The 13,250-nt window shown below is 40.8% G+C and overlaps 2 protein-coding genes across 5 annotated transcripts in view; both read right to left on the reverse strand.

Moving 5' to 3' along the window:
• The window catches only part of LOC135109284 (CCR4-NOT transcription complex subunit 6-like), a 91,483-nt gene extending 83,870 nt beyond the window's left edge, over positions 1–7,613 (reverse strand). Inside the window, exons 1-4 of one of the 4 annotated variants that reach the window (XM_064020579.1) lie at positions 7,490–7,613; positions 2,830–2,961; positions 2,374–2,560; positions 1,303–1,478 (exon numbers count right to left, since the gene is read on the reverse strand). In XM_064020579.1, coding sequence (XP_063876649.1) covers positions 1,303–1,478; positions 2,374–2,560; positions 2,830–2,953 — 487 coding nt within the window. In that variant the 5' untranslated portion in view covers positions 2,954–2,961; positions 7,490–7,613. Of the gene's footprint in view, positions 1–1,302; positions 1,479–2,373; positions 2,561–2,829; positions 2,962–4,442; positions 4,575–4,951; positions 4,974–5,176; positions 5,337–7,489 lie in introns of those variants that run through there. The other 3 variants (XM_064020581.1, XM_064020580.1, XM_064020578.1) reach the window with 3 other exon arrangements.
• Positions 6,862–10,404, reverse strand: LOC135109285 (UPF0488 protein CG14286-like). Its single transcript, XM_064020582.1, has 4 exons — positions 9,353–10,404; positions 8,666–8,816; positions 8,127–8,261; positions 6,862–7,740 (listed from the first exon to the last, which is right to left on the reverse strand). Exons 1-4 carry the CDS (start codon positions 9,371–9,373, stop codon positions 7,382–7,384), a joined length of 666 nt encoding a protein of 221 aa, XP_063876652.1. The 5' UTR covers positions 9,374–10,404; the 3' UTR covers positions 6,862–7,381.
• Between the last annotated feature and the right edge of the window lie 2,846 nt (positions 10,405–13,250).

The following is a 13,250-nucleotide window of genomic DNA, read 5'->3' on the forward strand; positions in this document are numbered from 1 at the left end:
AAATGTTTTTAGTATATTCAAGCATGTTTAAAGCAAGTTATAGTAAATCTATTCTGTCCTGAGCATTTAGGCACGGCCATCATGGGGCCAATCGAGAACCTTTAGGAAAGGCGAGGGTATTCTTAGATCATCCTAGGTGCAGTGCAGGACAAGTAGATTTGGCAGGGAAGCAGAAAGCCGAATCTCCAAGGGGGCCACACCTAAATGTTCAGTACAGAATAGATTTACTATAGCAGCATATTATGAAACATGAACTGCACCAGAAAATATTGCAAAAAAGCATTTTAGAAATAGCAGAAAACATTAATGCATACAGTTTATGCCAGCTGTGTATAAACTATCCTTGGTTACACTTTTCCAGGACTTGGCAGTGGTACAAAGTGCATCTATGACATGATATAATAAACTGTTAAATCATAAAACTTAAGAATGAAATTACAAAAAGTTTAAGACTTAAAATCAATCTGAGAAAACTTTTTCCTTGGCAGACAAAAGATTGAGACTATAATAATAGCTTGGTTCAGGCAAATAACATCATCACTGCATCAGACAAGACAGTACCGACTACCTAGGGTAAAAGCAGCCTACAGTATTAAGCATCAGGGATAGCATTTTCTATGGGGAAGAGCATCTTATATGCCACCAAATATGGAAACTTTTCTCTTTCTACACATTTGCATCCTGCTCACACACACACACACACACACACACACACACACACACACACACACACAGTGGCCTCACTCTTACCTAAAACACCCAGTCTCCTTCTCATACAACCATCAACAACCACTACTTTCTTACCAACTCTTTTACTACCATTTTTCTCATTAAGCCTCCACACATCAAAGAACTAATTTACACAACTCTTTTCTACTCTACATCCAGTCTATTTCTCACTAAGACCTTGCCACACACCTTTCCAAGTATCCTCAACGAGATAAACCATATGTAAATGACTGTGCTTTTACAACAGGCTTTTACAATGTCGCATGCTTTGATCTCCTTGCCACACTTCCCTCAAGGGGCCCTTGGAAAGATAGAACCAAGAACCACCCTTGCTCACGTCACAATGCAAGAATATGACAAGAAAATCCTTATGACTTTCTTCTCCTTTAGCTGTTTCCCCAAAATCAGAGATTGGTGTCATGTATAAAGTAGTCTACTCCAGTTGTTTCTGGACCATGCAACTTCCTTTGTGACTCACATCCTTTACTGTTCTATCCTATCCTGCTTGTCAAATCTGTCATCACCAACACAAGTTTCCATCCAGACTGCAGTACCAACAAGCAGAAATCTTACCTGCTAAGTTGTCCAGCATGTAGGAAAGGAGCTTCAATGTCCCGTTGCTATCCGAATAAACAGCTTGAATTTCCATGGTGAGGGGATTCCCTTTGAGGCCAATATTTTGCAGATTAAAAAGTTTGCCTATTTCGTATGGCAGGACACGCAACTGATTATTGTTGAGCAGCAGTTCCCTGAAAAAAAATAACAAAGTATCTTTAATAAACTTCACATGTCATTTATAATCATACCTGTTATGAGAGACCGTATTAATCAACACATTCAATAGATTAACTACTACATCCTATTCACCACTAGATCAGGAAGTCTGTAAATTAATAATAATATAAGTGAGGTGCAATACTAATCCACTAATCATTACACAATTATAATTTAGGTATCTATGTATATATGAAGCTCACATCCCCCTTAAAAGCTAGCTGAGGCAAGGCATTTGCATATATACACACAAACATTCCCTCACATCATACCTTTAAGTTATGTTAGGTTACACTTAGGTCTGTAGGGGAGAAAGGACCAGTTTGTGCCAAACCACACTGCATAAGGATCAGTTGTGTAATATATCCAGCAATTTCTGAAGTAGGACCTGCTGGGTGAGTCAGGTATATCCTTGCTGCACTATAACAACTTCCAATCTCTGCATCTGGCCCAATCTCCAGGCCAAATGAGGGATAGATTATACAGTAACTAAAGCATATTCTATCTATAAAACAGTCTGACATCCCTGTAAAGATGACCAGCAAAGACAAGACAAACAAACAAACAAACAAACACACACACACACACACACACACACACACACACACACACACACACACACACACACACACACACACACACACACACACACACAAACTTACGAACATTACCTACAACTAAATGGATATTCATCTCAGCTCCTGGAAATCTACGGGGGGATGACAGATCCCCAAAATCACATAAGCATTTAGGTGAGTCACACAAGCAAACTGACCCTCCTGCAGGTGTGATCAGAGAGGATCTACCCTCTCCCTATTCCCTAAGAGATGAGAGTGATTTTAATATAAATTCAAGGGCAATTAATCTTACCTGAGACGAGTTAATTCACCAATTTCAGCTGGGAGGCTGCGGATTTTATTACATGACAGGTCAAGATACATTAGGTGTTCCAAACGAGCAATTTCAGCAGGAATGCGAGACAAACAGTTGTCATTCAGGTACAGAGATGTTAAGTGCTGCAAGGACCATACTGCTGGACTGATGTTTCGAATATTTCCTGAAAAAAAATCAAAGAAACATTAGCAAGTCAGTGGAATCTCGTGTCTTAATCACATAATGTATCATCAACATAGAGAAATCATATAAAATTTAAACAATGTTTTGTGCATGCTAAGAGTCCTGCACATCTAGATAGTGAACACTTAATTGGAATGCATTCACAGAGCAGTAAGACAAATAAAATGTATCATTATTTCTGTTTTCTATTGCATATTGTATTATCAATATCTGCAGTACAACTTGCTATACAGTAGCTGGCTTGCTTACCTGTTATCTCAAGTTCTGGCCAGAAAGACTTCTTGCCAGCACCAACCTCTTCCTGACCCATAATGGTGTGCGTCCGCACCCTGTGTGATTTGGATTCCTTTCCTTCCTTAGGAGTTCTTGACATATTTCACCCTGTAAAAAATTTCTACATCAGTGACAATAACAATAATACACCAAAATGTGTAAAAGTTCATCACATTGTGCTGGAAACCATATATTCAATGTCTTCCAGCCTCAGCATCTCTCCACCTAAAGTAAAAGCAACAGAGTGTTACCATTGTATGTAACATGAAAGTCACCCACACCAGCTGTTCAGCTTGCACTGACTGTACTGGTAGAATCAAACCCACCAACTGAATGCATACCAAACACAATAAATGGAGTCTGCTTTGTTACATTTAATACAGAAGGGAGTCAAGATGGCCTGAGATTTTGATAGGTTAAGTTAGTTACATAACTCTAATGGGGAGTGGATGGGTTCATTCCGGCAACGTCTGGTGTCACTTATGAAGAAGCAACAATAAGAAAATATGGAACAAGAAAATAAGTAACTGCTAAAGACTAGTTAGGCAGTACAAGGTAGCTCCTGATATGCACCCCAAGACACAGTCCTCCACACATGTGCACTCAATGCATGCTAAACTCCTGGTCTAGTTGAATATTTCCTATGTTGTATTACCCAAGCAGGATCAAAGTTCAAAACAACACAGCCTAATGGTGCTATACTGGATTACCATATTTAAGGTATGCCTTGTGTATAGGTTGACCATCTATACATATGAAGGGTAATAACCTCTAACATCTACCTAAAGAAAAATCTATTAACCTTGAGCATTATACTGGTAATTATTATAGTATTAAATCACACATTTTATAGGAATATGAGAGAGAGAGAGAGAGAGAGAGAGAGAGAGAGAGAGAGAGAGAGAGAGAGAGAGAGAGAGAGAGAGAGAGAGAGAGAGAGAGAGAGAGAGAGAGGAACAAGGAGAGAGAGGAGAGGGAGAGGGGCAAGGGAAAGAGGCCACTAGAGGGAGAGAGAGTGAGCAAAAGGAAAGAGAGGAGGAGAGGAGTGTCTGGGTTACCCCCATGCAAGACTGCTGGCCTTTTACAAAGATGCTGATACCTTAACCAGATTTTACACAACCAATAGAGAAATAGCACTCATGAGAACCTGGCTTGTCATCTCTGTAGACTTGAAAAATATACCTTATTAAAGCAGCTCTCAAAGTGTTTAAAATATGAGCTTTAGACTGTTGGCCATCTACATAGTTATTTCATACTTCTGAAGTAGTCATGCCCTTACAGTGACTGGTATGTTGCTTGGCGTGCTGTTCAGTTCATAAGTATATAATTTTTAAGTGTTCTTCGTTCCATATGGTAAGGGTATGGTTGATGGTGATGTAAAAATATCATTATTATTATTATTCAGTTACCATATAACACAAGCCAACATATGGAGAAAAAATATTGTACTGCAAAAACCTAGTCGACTATTCCTTTTTCTATCTCTTTCTAAACCAGCAATTTCAATATCATTTCACTATTTATCATTAACCAATAGCAATACAACAAACCACTATTTCCGTGAGTATGACTATTTAAAGACCCCTTACATGCGTGGTACTTCAGCGCAGTTACCGCGTTTCAGAGGTTATCCTCGTCTCCTTTCGCCAAAACACGGAGGTGGGTCAGCTCGTCGTCCCGCCACCCACCCAAACAATCCCAGTCCAACCCGGCCTCCTGGGAAGTTACTAGGGTAAAGAGGGGGACTAGGGAAAGTCTCGAAAACGCGGGAATTGACTTGAAAATACTATAGGAGAAAAATGTCTTAGAATTCCCCAAAACATCGAATCGAAACATTAAAAATAACGAAAACTAAAATAAGAAAAAAAAGGGGTCCAAATTATAGTACCGTATCTATTCATTTGAGCGAGGAAAATGAAATAGTCACCTTAACTTTCACATAGATAACGATAATAATAGTACGTTTAATATCTGATTTAAAACACCTTTCTTCCCCAGCCTACCTACGTCTACTGACAAGGTAACGCCATTAAACCTTTGCAGCCCTCAACCCTTACCTATGTACATATATTTATCTTGCCCCCAGCGTCATACTAACCCTATCTCTCCCTAGCACATGTGAGGCAGGGAGGAGAGCAGCCCTGCCTCACCTACAGATGTGCTATGACAGATGAGGCCGAAGTGAAATCAGCTGATCCTCAAATAACCTTCGTAAACATTAGCAGGTTACGGCAGACAGATGTGTTCTCCTTATATTCCTCTTATTTCTCCTCTTCCCGCCCTTATTTAGCGTCTCCAAAAGTCCCTGGGTGTTCATAGTTACCTGCATTTAATATAGGGTCACTTTCCACGGAAAATCCAAGCTGAAATATTCAACTTTCTACCGAGTTTCTCTGTCCTTCCCTTAGCCACTGAAGAAACAAACAATCATGGCGGCGGGGAACCAATGGGCCGCCCCCGCCATGTTGCTGCCACCATCCCGCCACTGCCTCAAACACCCCAAACATACATCACTATCTCTGTCATCCCTTATTATCCACGTGGTTCTTTTCCAAATGGTTCTTTTCTACTTGGCTGATTCTCCTGGGGAAGTTTAACCTCTTAGATGTTTTCTCTTCTGCACATCTTTTATCTTTTCTTATCTATTTAGCTTTTAATCACTCGCCTTTATCATGGTTTCATTTCTATCACCTTTTATTACCCCCATAGTTCTTTCCCGGTGGTTCTTTTCTCCTGGCAGATTCTCCTGGGGAAGTTTGACCTCTTGGATGTTTCTTCTTGTAGACATTCTTTATCTTTCCTTAACATTTAATCACCCTTATGGATTATTTTTATCTCTATCAGCTCCTATTACTCCCGTGGTTCTTTTCCAATGTTTCTTTTTCTCCTTGACAGATTCTCTCGTTGATGTTTATTGTCCCAGATATTTCTTGTTGTGGACATCTTTTGTAATTTCTTATCTATTTAGTTTCCAATTACATAACTTTATAAGGTCCTCTTACTCCCGTGGTTCGATCTTTCCTCGTGTTTTTTTTTTTTTTTTTTCTTGACAGATTCCCCCGTGTCATGTTATAGTTTTTCCCTTCCAGGTATATCCCATTGTGCACGTTCTTTATCCCTCTTTAGCTATATATAACCCACTCACCCTTATAGAAAACTTTTACCTACTTTCCCATCTTCATGTTTAAGTCTACATTATTCTCAGCTGTCTACGTACTACCTGTACGTAGATGTTATTCTCTAAAGACGTTTCCCAATGTATAGTTTCTTCTCCCTTCCTTCTATGTAACTATTAACTTCATATGCTTCTTCCACAGTATAGCTAAGTTACCCCTGAAATACACCGCGAATACGAGAAATTGCTATTTAAAAACTCTTCTTTCTAATGCATTGTTAAATCATTATATGTTGCGCCTAAGCATCACACTAGAATGAAGCAGGGAGATAACTGCGCACATGATTGTAACTCGGTTAATCATTGCTCTTATCTTTATGAGCGACTGTGTTTCCTTCCTGCTGCTGACCTCTGGCTTGGTGGAGGCATGCCATCATTCCACTACTTCAAAATGCCCAAATATTGGTTACCTTTATCAAATAGGGAGGTGTGATTTCAGAGGAGTTGGGAGTGGGGAGATAGATGGGGAAAAAGAAAGAGATTAGCAATTGCTTTTTAGCGCAGTCCTCCCTAAAACATTTAATTTTGTGAGGAATTTATCAGTGTAAGACTTGATGCTCATTATCATTAGTTTCTATGATCTACTAAAGGGTATTTGCCTTACAGCCTTCAGAAATACATTTTTTTTTGGGGGGGGTGGGGGTGGGGGTTGGCATGCCTACTCTGGACCATCTCATCATAAGTTATCTTTCTTTTCAGTAATCATGTCTATACCTAGTAACTTCTTTCAGTAATTAGTAATTCTGGACATTTTATGCTGAATTTATATTAATGGTTAGTCAGTGGGTTCTCTACAACTTTTCTTGGAACTGCTTTAGAAAAAAAAATGTGGCATACATAAACAATTTTATTAACCTCAAATCAGCTGATAAAGCTTCTAAACACAACAATTTAGATTTTACTGATTCTTAAATCTGAGAGAGAGAGAGAGAGAGAGAGAGAGAGAGAGAGAGAGAGAGAGAGAGAGAGAGAGAGAGAGAGAGAGAGAGAGAGAGAGAGAGAGAGAGAGAGAGAGAGAGAGAGAGAGAGAGAGAGAGAGAGTCATGTAAGATTGATTTCACACATTCAACTTAAAATCATTAAAATTTTGGCTGTATGTTTCTAGGGATACAACATTTCTAATACTTTCTGTTATGGAATCCCATACAAAAATGTCTATGAAGTATGTTGTCTTGAGCTGAACTACTGAAATGGTGAGATTAGCTCCAGCATCAAGCTTATAGGAAAGGAGCAGCCAGGATCAAACCTGCACCAGAACCCTCAAGCTACACTACCAATTAAGCCACAATGTTCATCAAGACCCAAGTGAATTTCAGTTAACCTTGACTGTCACGTAACTACAAAACAAAGAACTCAAGAGACGGAAAAATTAAATCTGAATGCATTTCCAGACCGCGAAGGAAACTTGAAAGAACTGGATGCTGTTTTCTTGTCTACACTTCCTTCAGAAAGATTTCCTACCTTATTTGAATCAGAAGTACTTGTTCCTTCACTCTCACTCTCACCATGTTCAACTTTTTTGGTATCTAATGCACTGGAGCTTTCACTATCAGGCAAATCTGGATCTATGCCTTCTGCTGCTGGGCTTTTCTCAACACCACCTTGGGAGTGTGTTAGAGGCCCAGTAGTAGTGGAAGGGGAGTGGCTTGCTGACTTTCTAAGGAACATAGATTTGTCTGGAGCAGCACTGTGTTTCTTCAGTTTGGGTGCCTCTGTAAAAATAAAAATAAAACATTCAAGCAATTTTACTGTACTATATTTATCTAAATCTTCTTGATAAAAAAAAAGTATCATTATTTTACTGAAGATCTTACTCTTAATACACTGTGATTCAGTTATTATAATCTTTGATGGCTTGATTACTTCTCTCTAAGAAGTTACTGCTCTGACATGTGACTGATGCAATGAATTAGTATGGTCAGGAATGCTGTGTCAGGTGACTGAAGAAACAGGGATGATAAAAACTGATGTTGGAGTACAAAATAATACATGCAGTGAAAATACAGTACTTCGTAAAGAACTGAGGCCTTTTATAAAGCATGATATGAAAGTGAAGGGAAAGTACATTACAAAGAAACAAGTTCAACACATAAATTACCAGTTTTCATTTTGGATTCCTCTTCTGCCATCTTGGCTCGGTAATCGCCAAACAGGGAGTTCATCAGTTGCCTCTTTTTAACATGTGATGCCTTACTACTTGTCAGAGTGCGGTGTGACTTGGCCATGTCCTCTTCTGCAAATACATTTAAATATGCATGAGCCTTAAAATACATAACCAAGAAGCTATGCTGTGTTAGTCATCAAATTAAATCAATATATCTACAGAATTCTAAATTTGTGAGACAGCTCACCTCTGCATAACTACAAAATAAATGTCAGGTCACATAAATATAAGTTCAATCTATTAAATTTATAATTAAGAGTGAAATAATGTAACTGAAAAGTATAGTGAGATACAATATAATGTAGTCAGATATCATTTAGTATCTTCATACTTATTACTACTTCTTATTACCTAAATATAATTTTGTGCTACCTAATCTGAACTTTGATTTATCACCATTTTGTGTATCCACACATATTAATATGAGTTTTAGAATTCCACAATGGTAATAAGTTTATAATGTTAATACATACTTTCTTTGAGGGAAGTTTTCTGCATGGCTGCTTCTATTTGCTGCACGCACCACTGCAGTTCAACCTTAAACTTCTCCGCTGCTTCAACATCTTCTTCCACAACTTGGGGCTTTTTCTGGATTGCTTGTTTGTTGGGCAACTTTTGTTTACTCTGTGATATTAATAAATTTGTGAAATTGTGAACTATGTTGTCTGACTATTGAATATACATGTATGTAAATACAAGATCAAACTTTGCTAAGTGAGTGTGGGGTTTCATATCAAATTATATAGAGAATCATATAGAGAATTGCTGTCCCAGGCTGGCTGGACCCACGGCCTGCCACTACAACTTCCTGGTTATGCATTTCTGCTGCAGTGTTACCTCAATGGGTGGGCAAGACCAGCCAGGGACCCCAATTCTTCATGAGTGCCTGCTTGTACTTGTTACAGTTAGTTACTATGATCATTCTCTTCTAGAAAAATCATTAATATAAAATAACAGAATAGACATCATATTATGCTCTTATTAAAGAACATGAACATAACTGTCTCTTGTAACAGTCTATTTGCTAAGAGTTCACATTACAATTAGGTTAAGATTTACTGTACTATATGGAAAATATGATAATTATCAAACAATTATTTATCAGCATGACCCCTAATAGAAAAAGGATAAGAATCACTGCCAGTTATTAGCCTCCGTACTTGTGGTCTCCTGGGGGGCATGGCTCAGCACCTGTCCTAGCACCTCACAGCCAAGGGACTACAGCCTCCAGGGAGTGGTGGGTAGAAGTCTCGATGAGAAAACTTGATTCTGCTTGTGTTTAACTGCTTGAAGTGGTTCCTTATTCAAGAATATTTTTCTCACACGATGCTTGTAAAGGTTCAGTGCTCAAGGTGCCAAAGGTTGTTCTCGTCACTGGTTCACTGCACGTGCATTTGTTTACCCTTCACGCAAATCAGGAATTCGTGTTTTGACACAGCGCTGCTCCTTCAACGCACGAGATTATAAAAAGTTTTGCCTCACACACACACACACTAAGAACAGATACCAAGCAGTGTATTGAACATTGTTATTAATTATCTCTTTATCTGTTTAGCTAATTGTAGCAATATAAGTAGCACTTCTGCTGATGTCTTTTTTGAGGACTGACACCTCAGGGCCTTTTTCTTCGTTCTTTTCTGCTGCCCTTGGCCAGAGCCTCTACTACTACTAAACATTGTTATTTATTTAGTTATTTAGGTAGATAATCATTCCTTTCGCTTGTTCAGTAGTAATATATCTTTCGACTACTCTTTGGGGACTGGCACCTTAGTGGGCCGTTTTCTTTCAGCCTTTTTGTTACCACTGGCCAAAGTTCCTCTTAAATTACGATGTTATATACACATATATTTGTGGTCTAGGCAGGTCTAATGAGGCCCTGAAAATGGTGATTTAAAATTTTTGAGTGAAGGGTGTGTGTGTTATTAGGTGCTTGTAGTTTTGTGTGGAGGAAGAGAGTTGTCTTTAGAGGGCAGGCTGTGGCTGTCCCCTTGTGTTGTGAGACACAAAGGGAAACGTTCAGTGAGGTCACAGCTGGGTTTAATGATAAGTTCACAGCACCCCTTGAACAGTGCTTTATACCTCACTGTGAGTAATTATCGTTTCGGCAGATGCCTACTGCCTCCTCCTCTGGCTTTCATTATATAATAGCACACTCCTAGAAAAGAACTGATCAAATTAACAAAGTATATCATAAAAAACACATTTGACATTCTCTTATTTCAAAATTACATCAAAGAAAATGTATGTTTAAAAAGTTGACTGTTACATCTTTCTTTTGTTGATATTTTGTCTCTGCAGGTGTTCTTTAATTAATTACAAGGTATTCACGAGGGAAGGAAGGAGGGAGGGAAGGAAGAATGAAAAGGGTTAGTGTTTATGAGAGAGAGAGAGAGAGAGAGAGAGAGAGAGAGAGAGAGAGAGAGAGAGAGAGAGAGAGAGAGAGAGAGAGAGAGAGAGAGAGAGAGAGAGAGACTGCTTATCACACCCATTAATTCCTAGCCTCTCTCTCTCTCTCTCTCTCTCTCTCTCTCTCTCTCTCTCTCTCTCTCTCTCTCTCTCTCTCTCTCTCTCTCTCTCTCTCTCTCTCTCTTATAAATGATATCTATGTATGAATGTATGTACGAATGAATGAAGATTTTAGAAGATGGAAAGATAAGCGAAAATAAGAAAAGAGAAGTCATTTTTTTCCCTGGCCACGAGAAATTTGCTAGCAGTCATGTGTGGCCAGGGGAGAGTTGTCCAGGGTAGGCTTGGTCGTCATCAGGTTTGGCCAGGATAGGTTTGGCCAGGGTAGGTTTGGTCGTCATCGTCAGGATTGTCCAGGGTAAGTTTGGTTTGTCATCAAGTTTGGTCAGCAGGTTTGGCCAGGGGAGATTTGGCCTTTTAGTCATCATCAGGTTTGGCCAGGGGAGATTTGGCCTCCGTTTAGTCAATATCAGGTTTGGCCAGGGGAGATTTGGCCTCCGTTAAGTCAATATCAGGTTTGGCCAGGGGAGATTTGGCCTTTTAGTCATCATCAGGTTTGGCCAGGGGAGATTTGGCCTTTTAGTCATCATCAGGTTCGGCCAGGGGAGATCTGGCCTTTTTGTCATCATCAGGTATGGCCAGGGGAGATTTGGCCTCCGTTAAGTCAATATCAGGTTTGGCCAGGGGAGATTTGGCCTTTTTGTCATCATCAGGTATGGCCAGGGGAGATTTGGCCTCCATTTAGTCAATATCAGGTTTGGCCAGGGGAGATTTGGCCTCCGTTAAGTCATCATCAGGTTTGGCCAGGGGAGATTTGGCCTCCGTTTAGTCAATATCAGGTTCGGCAAGGGGAGATCTGGCCTTTTAGTCATCATCAGGTTTGGCCAGGGGAGATTTGGCCTCCATTTAGTCAATATCAAGTTTGGCCAGGGGAGATTTGGCCTTTTAGTCATCATCAGGTTCGGCCAGGGGAGATCTGGCCTCCGTTAAGTCATCATCAGGTTCGGCCAGGGGAGATTTGGCCTCCGTTAAGTCATCATCAGGTTTGGCCAGGGGAGATTTGGCCTCCGTTTAGTCAATATCAGGTTCGGCAAGGGGAGATCTGGCCTTTTAGTCATCATCAGGTTTGGCCAGGGGAGATTTGGCCTCCATTTAGTCAATATCAAGTTTGGCCAGGGGAGATTTGGCCTTTTAGTCATCATCAGGTTCGGCCAGGGGAGATCTGGCCTCCGTTAAGTCATCATCAGGTTTGGCCAGGGGAGATTTGGCCTCCGTTTAGTCAATATCAGATTTGGCCAGGGGAGATTTGGCCTCCGTTTAATCAATATCAGGTTTGGCCAGGGGAGATTTGGCCTCTTTGTCATCATCAGGTATGGCCAGGGGAGATTTGGCCCAAGTTTAATCAACATCAGGTTTGGCCAGGGGAGATTTGGCCTCCGTTTAGTCAATATCAGGTTTGGCCAGGGGAGATTTGGCCTTTTTGTCATCATCAGGTATGGCCAGGGAAGATTTGGCCCACGTTTAGTCAATATCAGGTTTGGCCAGGGGAGATTTGGCCTCCGTTAAGTCATCATCAGGTTTGGCCAGGGGAGATTTGGCCTTTTAGTCATCATCAGGTTTTGCCAGGGGAGATCTGGCCTCCGTTAAGTCATCATCAGGTTCGGCCAGGGGAGATTTGGCCTCCGTTTAGTCAATATCAGGTTTTGGCCAGGGGAGATTTGGCCTAAGTTTAGTCAATATCAGGTTTGGCCAGGGGAGATTTGGCCTTTTTGTCATCATCAGGTATGGACAGGGGAGATTTGGCCTTTTAGTCATCATCAGGTTTGGCCAGGGGAGATCTGGCCTCCGTTAAGTCATCATCAGGTTTGGCCAGGGGAGATTTGGCCTCCGTTTAGTCAATATCAGGTTTGGCCAGGGGAGATTTGGCCTCCATTTAGTCAATATCAGGTTTGGCCAGGGGAGATTTGGCCTTTTTGTCATCATCAGGTTTGGCCAGGGGAGATCTGGCCTTTTAGTCATCATCAGGTTTTGCCAGGGGAGATCTGGCCTCCGTTAAGTCATCATCAGGTTTGGCCAGGGGAGATTTGGCCTCCGTTTAGTCAATATCAGGTTGTGGCCAGGGGAGATTTGGCCTTTTAGTCATCATCAGGTTTTGCCAGGGGAGATCTGGCCTCCGTTAAGTCATCATCAGGTTTGGCCAGGGGAGATTTGGCCTAAGTTTAGTCAATATCAGGTTTGGCCAGGGGAGATTTGGCCTCCATTTAGTCAATATCAAGTTTGGCCAGGGGAGATTTGGCCTTTTAGTCATCATCAGGTTCGGCCAGGGGAGATCTGGCCTCCGTTAAGTCATCATCAGGTTTGGCCAGGGGAGATTTGGCCTCCGTTTAGTCAATATCAGTTGCGGCCAGGGGAGATTTGGCCTTTTTGTTATCATCAGGTATGGCCAGGGGAGATTTGGCCCACGTTTAGTCAATATCAGGTTTGGCCAGGGGAGATTTGGCCTCCGTTAAGTCATCATCAGGTTTGGCCAGGGGAGATTTGGCCTCCGTTTAGTCAATATCAGGTTTGGCCAGGGGAGATCTGGCCTCCGTT

This window comes from Scylla paramamosain, chromosome 18, assembly GCF_035594125.1.
Source record: "Scylla paramamosain isolate STU-SP2022 chromosome 18, ASM3559412v1, whole genome shotgun sequence".
Lineage (NCBI taxonomy): Eukaryota > Metazoa > Arthropoda > Malacostraca > Decapoda > Portunidae > Scylla > Scylla paramamosain.

Excerpts from the sequence above, each read along its gene's own strand:
- LOC135109285 (XM_064020582.1), bottom strand. The coding sequence starts at position 9,373 with ATGCCCCCCAGGAGACCACAA. Across the intron at positions 8,817-9,352 it reads TGCCCCCCAGGAGACCACAA|AGTAAACAAAAGTTGCCCAA; the intron begins GTACGGAGGCTA and ends TTAATATCACAG. Across the intron at positions 8,262-8,665 it reads GAAAACTTCCCTCAAAGAAA|AAGAGGACATGGCCAAGTCA; the intron begins GTATGTATTAAC and ends ATGTATTTGCAG.